Source organism: Pyxicephalus adspersus, chromosome 5, assembly GCF_032062135.1.
Source record: "Pyxicephalus adspersus chromosome 5, UCB_Pads_2.0, whole genome shotgun sequence".
NCBI lineage: Eukaryota > Metazoa > Chordata > Amphibia > Anura > Pyxicephalidae > Pyxicephalus > Pyxicephalus adspersus.
The window spans coordinates 86040268-86060511 of record NC_092862.1 but is presented as its reverse complement, the minus strand read 5'-3'; the positions used below and the strand labels follow the sequence as shown (position 1 = coordinate 86060511).

At 43.8% G+C, this 20244-nt stretch overlaps 1 protein-coding gene across 5 annotated transcripts in view; it reads left to right on the top strand.

Moving 5' to 3' along the window:
• The window catches only part of MSANTD3 (Myb/SANT DNA binding domain containing 3), a 160805-nt gene that overhangs the window by 71257 nt on the left and 69304 nt on the right, over nucleotides 1–20244 (top strand). For all 5 annotated transcript variants that reach the window (XM_072412012.1, XM_072412010.1, XM_072412011.1 and 2 more), the window contains exon 3: nucleotides 5693–5842. In XM_072412012.1, the coding sequence (XP_072268113.1) occupies nucleotides 5693–5842 (150 nt within the window). The remainder of the gene's footprint in view (nucleotides 1–5692; nucleotides 5843–20244) is intronic.

The following is a 20244-nucleotide window of genomic DNA, read 5'->3' as shown; positions in this document are numbered from 1 at the left end:
GGCTTATTTATAAAGCAGTGAATCTGACATTTACAAAACTCTATTTAATAGAGGATCTTCCAGATACATGTGATTTTGTATTGGGTTTAAAAAAAATAATTTTTACACATTACAACATGAATAAACAATAATGTCATATTTGGACTTTTTGGTTTAGCAAACAGATTTATAATGGGTCAACATGGACAAACATCAATAATAATACAAGGTAAAACAAGACACCAGTACAAATCAATCTAACCATCTTGGCCTCCTCTCATTAGAGATTTGGGTTTGCTTCCGTTTTCTTCATTTATCTAATTAGAAATGATCTGGATATGGGCACACATAAGAAAGAAGGGGAGGAAGGGGAGAGGCTTTCATCTAAATCATTTTTTAAATAGGGTTTTATCTCTCATTTCGAGTTCTATTCTATGCATGGATTCCAGATTTGTTAAAACTTAAATAATTTCTTGGAGTGCAAAGAAAGCTGTTGATCAATTTTGCTAAATAAGGCTCCTACTGGTGTTTTTTCTATCTCCTATAAAGACAAACAAATGATTTGAGTTGTCTATATCGAAAGTATTCTGAGGTGGGGGAGAACAATATTCTCACACTTGTCTGTTCCTCACTAAAGCGCAGACGCCTCTCTCCTGCACATGCGGGCAGTTCTGAGTCTGGGTGGGCCTCTGTTTTCAAGCTTTATCAATTCTATTCAATTCGTTGGCAAGTCAGAAAATAGCCTCTTAATCTTTCCTGGCTATTTAGCTAGCTCAGACACTGTGTTCGTGCAACTTGTCTTCACTGGTGCCGAGCCCCTAGTTTTGGTGAGCTAGTTCCTGTACACCTGTTGGCTAATTCAGTGTTTCCTCTATCCAGCTCCTGCTTTAACCCCTCATTGTCCAGTCTGTTGGTTCCCAGCTGTTCCAGTGTTCCTGTCTGTCTGTAGATATTTCTGAGTCACCTGTGCATCCTGTTGCTTCCAGTGTCTCCTGTGTCCGCAGTGGTCCCTGTGTCACTGATGTCTGTCTCCTGGGTCCCTGGTAATTGACCCCTGGCATGTGACCTGACCTCTCTTGCTTGCTGCCTGCCCCGACCCTGGCCTTCCTTAACTATGCTTTTGCTTTGTGATTTGGTACCGTGTTTTGCCCACATTGGTGTGCCCAAGGACCGCAACCTATCAGTAACCAGAGGTGTAACATCCTCACCATCAAGCTCTGGAGAAGACCTGGGTACTGCTTAGACTCTGTGCCTTGGCTCACACCTCCTCCATGAAAGCTGTAGCACCCCCTAGTGGTCATGTCTCCCTGTGCATGACAGTTTGCACGAACCATGTATACACCCTTTCCAGACCTCCGAAGATCTCAACCAACTACTCACGCAGAGGCTTGACGCCAAGCAAGCTACTCAAACCCAGGTACTTCGCCAGCTTCATGTGCTTACTACCCGCCTGAATCAACTTCTGGTCCCCTCCAGTGCTCCTGCTGAACCACTGGTCCTGGCTCAGTTTCCTGCTATACCAGTAGCCTCTGCACTTCACCTACCACCCCTACAATGATTTTTTGGGGATCCCAAGACCTGCCGTGACTTCATCAACCTGTGCAATATACATTTTGAGCTTCAGCCACAAAGCTTCCCCACTGACTGGCCTAAAGTGGCGTACGTAATATCCCTGCTTTCTGGAGAAGCCTGGTGTGGGCGACTCCGCTCTGTGAAAGGAATGATCAGGTTACTTGTAGCTTAGAAGCGTTCCTGATCCTTTTTTAGAAGGGTTTTTGATGAACCCGCTTGGGCCTCCTCAGCAGCCAGCACTCTCCTGCATCTCCAAAAGTCACTTACCGTGGGCTAGTTTTTTTTTAAGTTTCCCGTTTTGGCGGCGGAGCTCGCCTGGAAACTGGAGCCCTTCCACGCTACCTTCTGGCAGGGCCTTTCTAATTACAATAAGGATGAGTTGGCTGGGCTGGTCAAGAGATTCTCACTGCTCTGGATGACCTGATCTCCCTGGCTACCCAGATTGATATACATTTCCAGGAGAAATCTAACTCCCGTAAGGCCTTCTCCCCATGACTAGCTCCATCCAGCGGCCTCTGGAACCTCCAGTCCCCCCTGTTTCTGCTTCATCAGAAGTACCCATGCAACTGGGTTGCTCAAGTCTATTTTCAGAGGAGAGATCCTGGCGCCTTTGTTCAGGTCTCTGCATATACTGTGGATTGAAAGGACACTTTATTAAACTCTGCCCACAGAGGCCAGGAAACTTCAGCGCCTAGTATGTCCCCAGTGGCCCCTGTGTCACTGGTGTCTGTCTCCTGGATCCCTAGTAATTGACCCCTGGCGTGTGACCTAACCTCTCTTGCTTGCTGCCTGCCTCGACTCTGGCCTTCCTCAACTATCCTTCTTGCTTTTGTGATTTGGTACCATGTTTTGTCCACATTGATGTGCCCAAGGACTGCAACCTATCAGTAACCAGCGGCACAACATCCTCACCATCAGAGGCTCTGGAGAAGACCTGGTTACTGCTTAGACTCTGCGCCTTGGGCCTTCTCAAGGCTCACACCACCTCAGTGCAAGCGTAGTGCCCCCTAGTGGTCCTGTCTCTCCGTGTGTAACAAATCTATTCTGGAGTAGAGTTTGTGTGCTACTGTATGTGTAGTCCCTCGCAGACTGATTCATTTTTTATTTCAAGGAGATCATATTGTTTTAGCAACAGAGACAGTTTGTAAATTTTCCTTGGAGGGTGCTTGTACCTGGGCGTGTGGATTGTATCCAGGGTCTGATCCAGGGCCAGACTGATTCAGAGTCCCCCAGAAGTATGAGATCCCCTCCAGCTCCGGAAGAGATCCTTGCTAGTAGACAATGAAAAAATTCAATTTAACCCTCCTAGCGGTAATACCACTCGGGGTAAATTTAACTTGCCAAAAGCGGTAATCCACTCAGGGACGCTTTAAACCAAAAAAAACCCCACTTTTCTTGTTCTGTTGCTGTCCGCCGGCATCCTGCTTGTCCCCGCAGGTCCTGGGGACACGTCTGCCTCCTCCATTCTATAGCCGCCAAGTGTCCATTGGACCTACGGGTTTTCCCGGTGACATCGGTACATGCGTCAGTGTGGCCGGGACTTAGCGTCAGGAAATTCAAAAAATTTTGTATTGAATTCAATATAAAATAGCTGTATTGAGTTATTTATATTATATATGCTACTGTACAGGCATATTACATGTTTTAATATTATTATTTTTTTTTTACAGATTTTTGTTTTTTTATTTAAAGTTTATTATTGAATTTATTAATAATTGGTGAGTTATGCCTAAGGATTACAGCCTACAAATGTAAAATAAATTTCCATGCAAAAAAATGAAACACTTTTTGCATGGAAATTTGCACAGAATTAGAACGCTAGAGGGTTTAACCTTCATTGGGAGCATAATAGGTCACCACAGTTAGAGATTGGCCACCTACTGTGAATTGCACAAATAGATATCTGCCACCCTGATTCTTTACCACTGCACTCAGGGTGAAGTTTAGAATTTTTGAGAAGCAGAGCATCACTCCACTTTTCTTTTTGTCAAAATTAAGGATAACACTTCTTAAAGTTCAAGAGACTTGGGTAGGTCCTGATCGGCCCTAGTAATAGGGTCAGAATCACTGGTAAAACATCCGGGTTGGAACAGTATCTTTCCTAGATATAACAAGTCCCAACAAAAAGGATGGTGGGGATAACTTGCTAAAGTTCCATATAGAAGTTCAATTGGTGCTCTTTGTACCTCTAGAGCCAGATTTCACTTTGTGACACAGCGGATATAGTGATGCTTGATCGTCCTCCAGTGATTGTCGAAGTAGGTGCGCTATTTGGAAATAGATCCAGATCTTTTATTAATATTTCTCCTTCCATAAATGATGAAAAGGTGTAAGACTTTCCAATATGTAGGAACAGCAGTTGCAATGGAAAGGCCCAGTGATATTTAATGTTATTAGCAATCTAAATATGCAGTAATGGTTTGAGGGCCCTCCGCCGTTGGATCGTGAACAGAGATAGATCCAAAAAAATTTGCACTGGGTAGCCCTCCATCTGCAGATCTTTTTTGTTTCTGGTTGCTCTGAGTAAGGCTTCTTTGGTGGAGAAGTAGCGTGGTTTCACTATATTATCACGTGGGGGACCATCAGGTCTGAGCACTTTCAGTTCTTGGTGTCCAATTCTAGGTGAGTATCTGGGATTTCCAGGAGGATAGAGCGTAAAAATCTATTAGTAGCTTCTGCGATATCTTTCACCGCTTCCTGTAAACCGCAAATGTGGAAAATATTGCGTCAAGCTCGGTTCTCCAGATCATCAAACTTTACATGGAGTTCATCAATTTGGGTATCTAGAACTGTGATTTGTGTGGTATTTTGTGAGACTCTGGATACTGTGTCATCTCATTTTTGTTCAATCAGGTCAAGCTGCGCACCTAGGCTATTGAGATATCTTCTAAGCTCAGAAGTGATGAAGGATGAAGTTTTAGCCAGTCGCATCTGCAGCAGAGGTGCCATGTGTTGTAATAGCCTATTTTCTCATCCATGAGAATGCTGGGAGCTGTAGTTGTGTTAGTTTCATGTACATGGCAGGATACATCATTCTCCCTCCCTCTCTCCTATTCCTTTCCCCTGGATCTTGCTGGCTATAATGCTTGGGGCTGCTCTAGATTGCACTTGTTCAGCCAAATTCCACTGGTCCGCCATCTTGAATTTTTCGTCCCACTGCCTGAGAGTGGGAAAAATGCTCCTTATGTTTCCCCTCTACATTTCCCACCATACCTGCAGGTTAGAATAGATGGTAGGGGTGTTCCCCTGCTCTCACTGATGTGCTTCTTTGCTGATAGCGATCCATTCTGGGAGGGGAGCCGTGCGAATCACTCTACATCTGACATTCACGCTGGAGCATGCGCTCTCTGGTACATATGAGTTTAACGGCAGTGCTTGATTCTCCACCAGAGATTGTTTGGGGAATATCAGGTTCACTGCTTTATAAATAGACCCCTAATACCAATGCTGATTAAAACCAGTATTTTTACTAGTGGTGAAATTGGTCTTTCTTAAAATAAAATGCCCCAGAATATTACCCCTATAATTTTGTGCAGCACATAGTAATTAGCTGTGTAAAAGTTTGAAAAGGAACATAGGGGGTGAAAGGCCATGAAAGGTAAATTAGGAGAGCCTTCTGAGGATTGCTGGGAATACCTTAATACAAACCAAATTTACCTTGCCAGCTTCTTTTTTGACAAAGTAAACAACTGTTGAGTTTTACATGTACACAGCAGACAGCTGCTTCCCACTTTGAGCACTGCCAATAGGCTCATTTCTGCTTGTATGCACTATTAAAAAGATGCTGTAAGTTCTCTGTCCAGCTATAGGGCAATGCGTGGTGCTATTAGCCCCAAACAACCACCAGCCAATAGGAACAGTCACCACCATCTACCAATGCATTATATTTCATGTTTACAGTGGATGGATGCAGAAGCGAATTGGTTTGTAATGTTACAAAGCAGGCAGTGACTGACCACTGCCTAAATCATACTGGCCTATTCCAAGGAGAACATTTAACCTTAAAAACATTTTGTTCCACTTTGGGAAGTTTATAGATTTTTACAGAATATGAATCTTTCCTTTTTTCAGGCTTGATGTCTCTGCTAATGTGTTTTGGTAAATGTAAATGATATATTGTAACAGTCGTTTTCTTCTTAAGCTTTAGAATTGGACTGCAAGAAAGTTAACCTTTTAGACCTGGAACTTCTTATTGATGAACAAGGCAAGATCCAAACCAAACCATTCAACAAGGCAACAGAAACAGAATCGTTGTGTGATGAAAGCTCACCTTCCAGTTCTGTAGAAAAAGGTACTTTATCTTGTGTTGTTTAGAAGGGATAATCAAAAAAAACTAAAAAAGTCCAGGTTTAGTATGGTAAAAAGTATTCTGCAAAGGGAAGTATATGTAAATTAATAAAACCCCCAATGTTACAGTCAGGTTAAAAATAGAAAGCCCACCAAGTTTAACCACTAGGTAAATTAAATTACTACAAACCAGCATATCCCAGGTAAAACCCAATCCACATTTTTGATACAGATTAAGGCAGAAAACCCCTTATAAAGCATTGTTCAATTTACTCCAATAGGGGAAACAAAATAATTTCTTATCCCATGAGGCATTTACAGATGTTTTCTGGATCAATAGTCTCTGGTGTCTTTACTTTAAAACTTTATTACCCAGTTATATATTCTATGCTTCTAGAAAAGCAATCAGCTTTTTCTTAAAGAAATCTATAGAACATGCTAAAACTACTTCCTGAGGGAGGCTGTTCCACATTTTACCATACCTTACTATGAAGAATCCTCTCTTTAAGCAGAGAATAAACTTCTTTCCCTTCAGACACAAAGAGTGCCCTTTTGTCCTTTGCAATGATCTGAAATGAATTATTTTAAGCAAGTTCAATATGGTCCATTTATATAGAATAATTGCTGAGAATAATTCCTCAGAATTGCTCAGCAATTAATAATTGCTCAGAATAATTCCTCATTGCTGAGCTCATCCATTCCTTTTATGTAAATACCCTGTAAAATACTATGAAGCAAATATCTCAAATAGTATATATTCAAATAAAAGAAATCAAAGAATAAACTGATATGTATATATATATATATGCACACACATACGTAGCAGTTTATTCTTTGATCCCATGTATAACTATATGTATCTTCTATATTTAAAGTGTTTCTTTGTTCATTTGGCTTTACTGTTGTTGGCCATTGGCTGTGATTCTAACTTGGGGACTCTGCACTGCAGAGAAAAGGAGATTTGTTCATCATTGGCTGTGATTCTATATTTTAGCTATCTGACAACTTACCAGAAACTAGTTATCTGTGCTAAAATTGGGGGAACTTTTGTCTGGGTGTATATATTTTTGCCTGCCAGAATATGGCCTTGAGCTTAAGAAGGGTAACACCTCATTAAAATGTGTTCCATGCATGGGCGGTGATGGTGGATTGTGCCTAAGGTCCACCTTCACGCATCGGCTCAAAGTTTACGACCAGATGACAGCTGGGGACCAGGCATACTAGTGTGCAGCTGTGGATCAGTGAAAGAAGATCTGCTCTTAATGTTCCAGCGATGTGGGGAGCTGTCAGGCAGCACAAGATTGCAAGAGGATATCAGCCCTTTAGTTAAGGAGGCTGGTGCTGTTGGAACAGCAGTTTTTAGCAGTCCAGAATTTCTGAGGAAGCCTTATTAAGGAATTTGAAAACCTGACCAAAGGATTAATTTGGTGTATTCTCTGCTTTCCCTTCCAGCAGGATGATGTGGAGCAGGGAGCAAGGCAGAATGAACGTGGGTCTTGCTCTTAGCCAGCACACAAATTAGTTGCCTGCACACAGGTCACATGAGATGTTAACCATGGGTTCTCAGTAAATAGAATGTAATAAGGCTGAACTATCTGTGATTGAAGGAGAAGAAGGACATCCCTAGGACAGTATCAAATAATTTTCAGCTAATATAAACTTTACAGACACTAATCCTAATTTTTCTGGGTCTGGGGGGGGGGGGGGGTTAATCTAGAAGGAGGTGATCAATATCCCCGCCTGGCCCAAAAAAATGCAAACTCTTCACCTGGTAACAGCTCCCAGGGTCTTCCATGGGGAAGTAAGGAGGTGTAATATGGAAACAATTTGATGAATCATCAATGTTTACATGTTTTACTAACGTGTTACAAATTGAATTAGCCAAAACATCAACTACTATTACGGCTAAGCTAAAGAAAGATCTTTAAGGGCTGGGTACATGTATAGAACATATAGAACAAAAGTTAGATGATATATGTCAAAAGTAAATCAAAATACCAATCATCAATACCATAAGGAGTACAACCCTGGACACCCAGCTAGGTGAATAAAACTAAAACTGGATGATTTTGAAAATCGCACCAGAAGAAGTAATTGAAGGATTTTCCCCTGGGCCTGTCTGTCACGCTCGGAGAGACAGGACCACTAGGGAGCATATGGAGGTGATGCAAGCCCTGAGAAGGGCCAAGGTGCAGAGTCCAAGCCATAACCAGGTTTTCTCCAGAGCCTCTAATGGTGAGGATGTTGAGCTGCTGGTTACGGCCAGGTTGCGGTCCTTGGGCACACCAATGTGGGCAAGCAAGGTACCAAATCACCAGGCAGGAGGATAGTCAAGGAAACCCGGGGTCGAGACAGGCAGCAAGCAAGAGAGGTCAGGTCACATGCCAGGGGTCAATAGCCAGGGATCCAGGAGTCACACAGCAATGACACAGGGGGCAGTGCAGGCACAGGGAACACTGGAGACAATGGAAACAGCAGGAAGCACAAGAGAAGCAGGGATATCTACAGGCAGACAGAAACACAGGAACAGCACAGGGAAGATGGCTGGGAACCAACAGACTGGACAACGAGGGGTTAACACAGGAGCTGGACACAGGAAACACTGGATTAAGCAGCAGTTGTACAGGAACTAGTTCGCAGAACTAGGGAGCTTGGCACTAGTAACTTGTTGCACAAACACAAAATACAGTCTGTGAGCTAGCTAAATAGCCAGGGCTGATCAAGAGGCTATTTCCTGATTGGCCAGGGGATTGGACGGAGTTGATAAAGCTTGAAAACAGAGGCACTCCCAGCAACAGAACTGAAAGCATGCACAGGAGAGTGATGCCTGTGCTTTAGTGAGGAACAGTTAAGTGTGACATTACCCCACTTTTACGGGGCCTCCCCACCCGCCCAGGTTTAAAGGGAAAATGAAGATAAAACCTTTTAGCAAGAAGAGGTGCAGACACATCTGTAACTGGAACCCACAATTTCTCTTCAGGACCAAAAAATTTCCAATCAATTAGCTTTTTACGAGAAAACTTGGAATCCAGAATTTAATTCAGACTTCATATACTTGAGAAGAATTGTGTGCAGGAGTAGCCTGCGGATAGGGACGAGAAAAGCGGTTCAGGACCAACAGCTTAAGCAGAGACACATGGAAGGCATTGGGCAGCTTGAGATGTGAGGGTAGATGTAACTTGTAGCAAACTGCATTAACTTTGGCAGAAATGGCATAAGGTCCGATGAATTGTGGAGCAAACAGATTTAGAAGAAAGGCAGCAGCAACAGACTAGGGATGGAAGGGGCCGCCAAGCTGCCTCATGTGAGTCCCAAAGAAGAGACAGACAAGTGGGCACAAACAGGGGAACAGTCAGAGAGAATGTGACCGTGGGGGAGATGGGGCTGGGCACCCACAGACACAGAGGCAGGCAAAGAAAAAGAGCAGAATGGTTGCACGTACCTCTCCAGTGTGGTCCTTTTTCATGCTGAAAGACGATGACGGGCACATAGCAATCTGCATCTTGTGCCACAGGCAGATTCGCAGAAGACAGGCCAGGTCACATTTGAGTACAACATCCCTGCTTTGCTTGGATTTGGAGGCTTCAGATTTCCCATTCCTCTTTCATCCTTCACTTCCACAATAATTTTCTCAGCAGCACCATCTTCTATTTGTTAACTGTTGTCATTTAATATAACTTGTTCAGGTCTCTCAAAGACTTTGCTAAGTGCAGCCACATGTTCTATAGTTGCAGCAACATTTTCCCCACATTTACTTGTCTACTACTTTATGGGTGGCATTCCTAACACATGTCATCCAGGTCTAGCAATTAATATTATTAATAAACAGGATTTATATAGCATAAACAAATTATGCAGCAATATAAATTAAAGGGGTGTATACATTAAATAGCAATGCATTCTTCTGCTGTTTTGACAGCAGAGACTGTTGCTAGTGGGTTGAGTTCATTCTTTCTCAATGTCCTAATTTTCATGCTGCCTTCTGGACGATGTCCATCATGCAAAAATCCTATTTGCTTGCTGTCATTTTGCCTGCCATTTTCTAAAAAAAACATTCTTTTGGAACTTTTGTATTTTTCCCTTGTTGCCACTCTTCTCCTACACATACCTAGCAAATTTGGTGGTTCTAACATGTATAGGGGCTTTGCAATTAATGTTTAAAGTCGGCCCACTGACTTTAATAGAATGCGCAAAACCGATTTGCCGAAATTTCACGAACCCACCAGAAGTTTAAAAACAATTTTTGCGAGACTGTCAGAGGCCTTCTCGCTCATCCCTACTGCAGGGCACTGAGTGCAGATATTTCAGCAGAGCAGGGTATAGGAGACGGAAGGCGAGGGTGTTTGCCATAGACAATGTGGAAAGGTGATTCTTTGGTGCTGGTGCTGACATGGTTGTTGTGGGCAAACTCCACCCATGGTAGCAGGGCTACCCAGTCACCATGATGGACAGAAACAAGGGCTTGAAGATTTTGCTCCAGGGGTTGATTAACTCTTTCCATCTGCCCATTAGTCTGCGGTTGATATGCTGCGGAGAAATCCGCAGAGATGTCCAGGGATCTGCAATAACCTTTCCAAAAGCGAGAGGTAAATTGAACCCTACGATCAAAAACTATATTCGTGGGCATACCGTGAAGCCTAAAAATTTCACGAATGAACACTGGCACCAACGCGGCTGCTGATGGTAAAGCTGGTAGGGGGCCATTTTGGAAAAGCGATCCACAACCACCCAAATGACCGTACAGCCATCAGATTGTGGGAGATCCCTAAAAAAATTCATGGACATGTGACACCAAGGCTCCCTATGAATGGGCAGAGGAATAAGCGGTCCTGCTGGGACACAAGTAGACGACTTGGTTTGAGCACAAACGGCACAGGCCTTTACATAGTCCGTCACATCCTTACGAAGTTTGGGCCACCAGTAAAGATGGCAGAGAAGGGTGAAAGTTCTGTGAACTCCTGGGTGGCCAGACAGTTTGGAGTCATGTGCCCAACGTAGTATTTTGGTGCGGAGTTGGGAAAGCACCAATGATTTTCCTGGGGGAATAGCAGATTCCTGAATGGAGGTCAAGGCAAGGATACGGGCTGGTGGAATAATAAACTCCGGCTCAGCAGTGGTTTCAGAATCCTGTGGATCGAAGGAACGGCATAGAGTGTCAGCTCAGGAGTTAGCGGAACTAGGTTTAAAGGTAATTATAAAATCAAAACGGGAAAAGAACAAAGACCAACAAGCCTGCCGAGGGTTGAGGCGACGAGCCGACAGTAGGTATTGGAGGTTTTTGTGATCGGTGAAGATAGTAACCTTGTAAGGAGAGCCCTCCAAAAGATAGCGCCATTCTTCTACAGCGAGTTTGATGGCCAACAACTCCCTGTCTCCAATGGAGTAATTCTACTCTGCTGGGAAAAATTTATGTGAAAAGAACGCGCATGGACGTTGAGCTCCGGTGGGGGTGTGGAAAAGAATAGCTCCCACTCTGATTAAGGAGGCATCCACTTCTTTTGAGAAGGGCTTGGAAACATCTGGTCTAATCAGTGCCAGGCCAGATAGAAAGGCTTTCTTTAAGGAATGAAAGGCCTCAATAGCTTCAGAGGGCGAGTTTTTAGGGTCAGCATCCTTTCGGGTCAGTGCAGTAATGGACGCTTACCAGCGTAGAGTAATTTTTGGATCAACTGCCGGTAGTAGTTGGTAAAATCCAGGAAACACTGAGTAGCCTTAAGACCGCAGAGTAGCGGCCAGTTGGAGATAGCTGTTACCTTCTCGGAATCCATAGAGAGGCCATCCTTGGAAACAATGTAGGCCCAGGAAGGGCACCTGGGTACATTCGAACACTTCTCTGCCTTAGCGTAGAGTCGGTTGTCTCTGAGTCTCTGTAAGACAAGACAGACATGCTGTCTGTGGGTGGGTAAGTCAGGAGAGAAAATCAAAATGTCATCCAAATAGACAACGAGACAAATGTACAGAAGGTCACAAAATATTTTGTTGACAAAGTGTTAGAAAACAGCAGGGGCATTGCAGAGACCAAAGGGCATCAACAGATATTCATAATGCCCATCCTTGGTAATAAATGCTGTCTTCCATTCGTCCCCCTCCTTGATCTGAATTAGGTTGTAGGTTCCTTGGAGATCCAGCTTGGTGAGGATTTGGGCACCATGGAGATGGTCAAAGAGCTCAGAGATAAGCGTAGCTGTTTTTATTAGTGATGGCATTCAAACCACGGTAATCAATACAAGGACGAAGGGTCCCATCCTTCTTTTGGACAAACAAAAATCCTGCGCCAGCAGGGGAAGAGTACTTATGAATAAATCCTCTCTGCAGATTCTCCTGGATGTATTTACTCATAGCCTTAGGCTCCGGAAGACTGAAGGGGCATACCCGACCTCTGGGAGGTGTGGAATTAGGTACAAGGTTTATTACACAGTCATGTGATGAGCGATGGGGAGGATGTTGCTCAGCCTGGCATTTGGAGAAGACATCTTGGAAATCCTTGTACTGGATAGGTATCGATGGAGCGAACTCTGATGTGAAGAGAGCAATAGGTCTGAGAGGTTGGAGCTTGGTCAAACACTGAGAGTGGCATGAAGGGCCCCAAGCCAATACCTCTGAAGTAGACCTAATCTAGCACTGGAGTGTGTTGTTGAAGCCAAGGGACTCCCAGAATGACTGCAGATGAGGCCTGGGGAAGTACAAGGAAGGTTATGATCTCTTGATGTAGCACTCTTGATATAGCATCATATGCATAGGTGAGGTATGGAAGCAGATAGGTCCGCAGGAAAGAACAGTACCATCTACCGCAGAGATACAAAGGGGTTGAGTCAGTGGCTCTATGGGCCAGACGCACTCCTGGACAAGAGTAGCAGAGATTAAATTGCCTGCTGCTTCAGAGTCAATAAAAGCCTCCAAGGCAAATGTGGACATCTTGTAGTAGAGCTGAATTGGTATTGAGGGACGCTGAGTGGAGGTGAGAGAAGACTGCCCCCCTCAGAGCATACTAGGCTCTGAGGTTTCCTGGCCTCCATGGGCATAATTTACTAAAATGTCCTTTTAATCCACAGTAAATGCAGAGACCTGAGGATAGGCGCCGGGAACTCTCCTCTGGAGATAGGCATGAGCAGCCCAGTTGCATGGGCACTTTTTGAAGAAGAAACAGAGAAGACTAGGGGTTCCAGAGGCTGCTGGAAGGATGGAGCTACTCGTGGGGGGGAAGACCTTGCGGCAGCGAGATTTATCCTGGAAACGCTCCTGAAAATGTAAATCAATCTGGGTAGCCAGGGAGATCAGGTCATCCAGAGCAGTGGCAATCTCTCGACCAGCCAACTCATCCCTGTTGCAGGCATAAAGACCCTGCCAGAAGGTAGCATGGGGGGCTTCATTGTTCCAGGCGAGCTCCAGCGCCAAAGTGCAAAACTTAACAGTGAACTGGGCCAAGGTAAGTGACTCTTGGCGAAGACGCAGAAGAGCGCTGGCGGCTGCTGGTTCATCAAAAACCCTCTTAAACAGGCTCAAGAAAGCTTCAATGCTACAGGTGACCGGATCCTTCCTTTCCCAGAGCGGAGAGGCCCACGCCAAGACTTCTCCAGAAAGCAGAGATATCACATATGCCACTTTAGCCCAGTCAGTAGGGAAGTTTTGTGGCTGAAGCTCAAATTGAATATTGCAGAGGTTGATCAAACCACTACAGATCTTGGGATCCCCAGAAAATTGTTGTGGGGGTCGTAGGTGCAGTGCAGAGGCCAATGGTACTGCAGGAGAGTGGACCAGAACTGGAGCTTCAGTGGGTGCACTGGAGGGGACCTTAAGCTGATCCAGGCGAGTGGTGAGCACATGAAGCTGGCGGAGTACCTGGGTTTGAGTGGCTTCCTGGATGTCCATCCTCTGAGCGACTAATTGGTTGGGGTCTGCGGAGGACTGGGAGGTCTGGTTTGTGCAAACTGTCACACTCGGAGAGACAGGACCACTAGGGAGTGTATGGAGGTGGTGCGAGCCCTAAGAAAGGCCAAGATGCAGAGTCTAAGCCATAACCAAGTTTTTCCCAGAGCCTTCGATGGTGAGGATGTTGCGCTGCTGGTTATGGTGAGATTGCGGTCCTTGGGCACACCAAGGTGGGCAAGCAAGGTACCCAATCACCAGGCAGGAGGATAGTCAAGGTAAGCTGGGGTCAAGACAGGCAGCAAGCAAGAGAAGTCAGGTCACATGCCAGGGGTCAATAGCCAGGGATTTAGGAGACAGACAGCAATGACACAGGGGCCACTGCGGGCACAGGGAACACTGGAGGCACTGGAAACAGCAGGAAGCACAGGAGAAGCAGGGATATCCACAGGCAGATGGGAACACAGGAACAGCACAGGGAAGTTGGCTGGGAACCAACAGACTGGACAACAAGGGGTTAACACAGGAGCTGGACACAGGAAACACTGGATTAGGCAGCTGGTGTACAGGAACTAGTTCACAGAACTAGGGAGCTTGGCACTAGTAACTTGTTACACAAACACAAAATACAGTCTGTTAGCTAGCTAAATAGCCAGGGTAGATCAAGAGGCTATTTCCTGATTGGCCAGCAGATTGGATAGAGTTGATAAAGCTTGGAAACAGAGGCACGCCCAGCAACAGAACTGAAAGCATGCCCAGGGGAGTGATGCCTGTGCTTTAGCCAGGAACAGGTAAATGCGACACTGTCTTGGCAGTCTGTACATAAGTATCAAAGAGGTGTAGGTTTGGATGTAAGGAATGTGCAGATGAAAATAAGTAAATATTCTTTTGTCTATTTTTTTTTTCTATTTTTGTTCAATGAGGGTTTTTTGGTTATCAATGCCTCACTTCATCCAAATTGACATGGGAGACTCCAATTTAGCATTGGATCAGATTTTGGAAAATCAAGTTTTATACAGCATAAAAGAACCCACATTTAGATCTTAGACTACAGATAGAATGTTTGCTTTTTCATACTATTCAGTTGCCACAATTAAAAATTGAACACAGAAAAATTATGGACAATCCTATAACAATAGAAGTCCTCACATTCTTGAAATCACTAAAAATAAATAGTGCCCCTTGAACTTATTATCAATCAAATACCCCATGATACCTACATTCTCTGCGCTTCCAAAAGTTCTCATTCACAGCATCCCATATAGTCAATACCTCAGATTGAGAAGAAATTGCAGAACTGAGGAGGACTTCAAAGTAGAAGCAAACAAATTACAAGAAAGACTCCTATTAGGGGGGTACTCGAAAAAAATTATTAAAGAAACCATATCAAAGAGCTCATCAACACCACAGAGAAAATCTTCTCTTCAAAGACAGAGCTACAACAAACCTATCTCCCCCCATCACCAGGATCATTACCACCTACAATCAACATCACAGCACAGTCCACAACATAATGTTAAAAAAACTGGAATGTACTCCTAACAGACCCGAACATCAGAAAACTCATAAGCACAAAACCCCAAATTACTTACCCTAAATCTCAATCATTAAACAAACATTTGGTTTCAAGCCACTTTAAAGACTACGAGATCACTACGAGAACTCAAACTAATGGTAAATGTTGTCATTGTCACCAATTTTACATAGGCAAAACGAATAGCACATTAACCACCTTGCCGTTAAGCCCGACCTTCGTTCGGGCACAAAAAAATTGCAAGGATGGTTAACCCCGAGATTTTTCCCATCCATACTTACCTGGTCCCCCTGTGCTCATCCAGCGTCGTTTTCGTATTCCAGCGTCGTCCTCCGTCCAGCGTCGTCCGTCGATCTCCCTCTCCAGCGTCGGGTGCCAGCGGGACCGGTAAGATGCCGGCTGGCATCTTGTGTTCCGCCGGCCGGCATCTTGTGTTCCGCCGCCCGGCCGGCAGGACACAAGATGCCGGCCGGCTTCTTACCTGGTCCCGCTGATCGTCTGACGTCCTTCTCGTTCCAGCGCCGGATGATCTCTGAAACGAGAAGCCGTCTGGGGGAGAAAAAAAAAACGGACGGCTCCTCCCTGCGTGCATGATGACGTGGGCGCGAGTGCGGGAAATTCAAATAGAAACTCATTCATTCATTTTGTATTGGATTCAATACAAACTCCTGTATTGAATCCAATACAAAATAATTCAAATAAATACAAAGTGTGTAATTGGTAAATTCAAACTGTCATTTTGTATTGGATTGAATACAAACTCCCGTATCCAATCCAATACAAAAAATAAAAAAAAAGTAAATAACTTGGAAATTCAAATTTTTATTTTGTATTGGATTGGATACAAACTTGCGTATCCAATCCAATACAAAATAATATAAAATTAATACAAAGTACATAACTGGTAAATTCAAACGCTCATTTTATATTGGATTGAATACAAACTCCTGTATCCAATCCAATACAAAAAAAATAAAAAAATAAATAAAATAAAAGTAAATAACTTGGAAATTCAATTTCTTATTTTGTATTGGATTGGATACAAACTCCCGTATCCAATCAAATACAAAATAATTCAAAACAAACCCCAATAAATACAGAATCAAAGTTTTAAAAATTGCCACTTATTCCCTGGATGGCTAGTGTGTAACACTGTGTCTTATCTTACCTTTGCTGATCTTCGCCTAATTTTGACCATTTGCTGCCTGCTTTGACCTCTGCCTGGACTCCGACATCTCTGCCTGCCGCCTGCCCTGACCTCTGCCTGGACTCTGACATCTCCGCCTGCTTTGACCTCTGCTTGGACTCTGACATCTCTGCCTGGACCTGGACATCACCGCCTGCCTGACCCCTGCCATGGCTTCAAGCTTTGTTTATGTAGTCATGTTTAAGCTGATTTTTGTGTTTTTCCTTTAATTTTATTAAAAGTAATTTTTTTTTTAAATGATTGTGTGTTTCAAACATTTTTTATATTCATAATATCTACTAGAACCCCTGTTCGGACATATTTCTGTAAGTTACAGGTCTACAATTTAAAAAAAAATTTCATGAAAAACAGTGGATCACTTTTGGTACAGAAATCTAGACCTCAGTGTAACGCTCAGGAGGTTAAAGAAAAGAATATACGAACATATACACTCCATAAATATCGAAGAATTATCTCTCACATAGGCTACCACATTGGAACAAGACATCATTTTAACCCTAAAGTACTAAACTTCTTTGCACTTCTTTGCCCTTTAACATTTGCCCTCCAATCCTAGAGGTGTAGATTTTTACAAAAAGCTCCTTCAAATGGATCACAATCCTTCATGCAACACGCCCTCCAGGCCCTAATAACATGCAAACATTTAAACCATTCCTGTAATTTAGGGACTCACGCATGGTAATTATTCACACCAACAATGTTGATACCCAACTTAAATATGGTTGGATATATACATGGTACCCACTTATACCTTCAAAAGCTTACAAACGTCCAAGAGCTATCATAAATCCGCAAACCAACCCACCTACTCTCTCCACCTATTTGCATTCAGCAGTTCTTATACTTAAACAAATACCATATATTCCTCTTGTGTATATATACTACTGAATAATAGAATAAAGAATAATTCTTTGTAACCAACACCTACCATGCGGTACACTGTACAAATCTGCATACACTCCCTATTTATAAGGATCTAACACAATAATTTTAGGTGAACCATGTATAGCATTTTGTAGCTCTGCGCGCATATATACACAGAACTATATAACTCCTATACACAATTTCAATTACTACTCTTTGTTATATGTCATTTTCAACATTGAACTACAATTCTGAATATATAAGTATATTGTTTTTTTGCACATTGCTGTTCTTGATATATTTGCGATATACCTGTAATTGTACATTATCATTACTTCCATCATAAATATATACGAAATATACACGCGCATGCTCGGCATCACAGGATTGCAAAACTCCTGCCTTTATTAGACTGGCTTACCCATTCTGACAGCCCTTTTACGACAGAGCCCAACCTCACAGTTTCCTTTATTCTTACCCCCTCTCTCTGGAAGTCTATGGAATGCCCGATCTGTTCCCAATAAATTAACCTCCATACACAACCTTCTACTTTCTAAATCTCTGAACCTTCTAGGCTCTCACTGAAACTTGGCTTTTCTCCTCTGACTCTACCTCTGCTGCTGCTCTCTTCTATGGAGGCCTGCATTTTACAAATACCCCTAGACCTGGCAACAAAGTAGGGGGTGGTGTGGGTCTCCTTCTCTCACCTAACTGTACATACAGAGTCCTTCCTACCCTACCCTCTCTCTTTCACCTCTTTTGAAATCCACTCTCTCCTTCTCTTTAGCCCCTTACCCCTCATTTTTGCTGTTGTCTATTGCCCCCCTGGCCCAGTATCACAATTTATGTATAACTTTGCATCCTGGCTCCCACACATTCATTCCCATTACCTGCCCACCCTCATCCTTGGTGACTTTAATGTTGCAATAGATAAGCCCAACCTTTCCTCCTCAGCCAAACTGCTCCCCATTACCTCCTCATTTGGACTCATTCAGAACATCAATGGCCCCACACACATAGCCGGATACACTTTAGACCTGGCATTTTCAAAACTCTGCAAGCTGAGCGCAAGTGGAGAAAATCTGGCCTCAGCGCTGACTTCATGGACTACAAAGCCAAACTACAAAGCTTTAACACAGAGCTCACTGTCACCAAGCAAAATTATTTCTCCGCAGTCATTTCCTCTTAAGCTTCCAACCAACGCAACTTCTTCTCAACTACTGACTTCCTCCTAAACTCCACACCTACTCCCCCCACAACATTCTTCTCTGCCCAAGACATTGCCACCTACTTTTGAGATAAAATAGGCAAAATCAGACATGATGTCTCTGCTCACCGAGCCACTCCAACCATACCCACCCCTTCCACCTGTAAATCATCACTGACCTCCCTCAGCCCTGTTACTGTGGACGAAGTCTCTTTTCTTCTCACAACATCTCCATCTACTACCTGTCTGCTTGACCCAATTCCCTCTGATCTACTCCGTGCCCATTCCTCCACCCTGGCCCCTGCCCTAACCAAACTATTCATACTTTCCTTTTCTACTGATAAATACTCCTCAGCTTTCAAACATGCCATAATTCTCCCTATCCTAAAAAAACCCTCACTGGACCCCTCCCTACCCTCTAACTACCGTCCTATCTCTTCTCCCAAATGTCTCCAAACTTCTTGAACGCCTTGTCTACAAAAGATTCACTGATTACCTGAGCACCAACTCTCTTCTTGACCCTCTCCAGTCTGGTTTTAGAGCTGCCTATTCCACTGAAACAGCCCTCACTAAAGTGGCCAATGACCTCATCAGAGCTAAGTCTCAAGGCAAATTTTCCCTTCTCTTTCTCCTTGATCTTTCCTCTGCTTTTGACACTGTTGATCACCCCATTCTAATACAAATCATGCGCTCCATTGGTATCAGTGACACTGCTCTTTCTTGGTTTGCTTCCTATCTGTCTGACCGGTCCTTTCAAGTTTCTTTCAATGGTAATTCCTCCTCTCCCACTCACCTCCCTGTTGGTGTTCCCCAAAGGTCAGTCCTTGGACCAGTTCTCTTTTCTCTGTACACCTCCTCTCTCGGTAGTCTCATATCCTCCTTTGGCTTACAGTACCATCTGTATGCTGATGACACTCAAATCTATCTGTCAACCCCTAACCTGTCTCCCTCAGTCCTGGATAAGGTCTCATGCTGCCTGTCAGCCATATCATTATGGATGTCTGACCGATTTTTGAAGCTCAACCTGGATAAAACAGAACTCATCATCATCCCCCCCTCAAATTCCAAATCTCCCCCTGACATATTCCTAACTGTTAACAACATTGTTATCCATCCTCCTCCACAGGCACGTTGTCTTGGTGTCACCATTGACTCTGCCCTCTCATTTATCCCCCATATTCAGAACATTTCCAGGTCATGTCACTTTCACCTACACAACATCTCCAAAATCCGCCCCTACCTGTCCCCAGAGACTACCAAACTTGCTTTTATCATCTCTTGTCTGAACTATTGTAACCTCCTCCTCTCTGGTATTCCACTAACCCGATTCTCTCCTCTACAATCTATCATGAATGCTGCAGCCAGACTCATCCATCCTTCCCACCGCTCCTCTTCTGCTGCATCTCTTTGCAGATCTCTTCAATGGCTTCCATTTCACCTTAGAATCAAATTCAAGCTTCTGTGCTCTGCCTTCAAAACCCTCCACAGTTATTGTCCCACTTACATTTCTGACCTGGTAAAAAAGTACTCCCCCAGCTGCTCTCTCCACTCCTCCATTTACCTACTAATGACTTCCTCACTTATAACCACATGACACGCACGGATACAAGATTTCTCTAGAGCTGCCCCAACTCTCTGGAATGGTCTTCCTTGTCCTATTCGGCTTGCTCCTACTTTCTGCTCATTTAAAAGAGCTCTCAAAACCTGTTTTTTCAAATTTGCCTACCC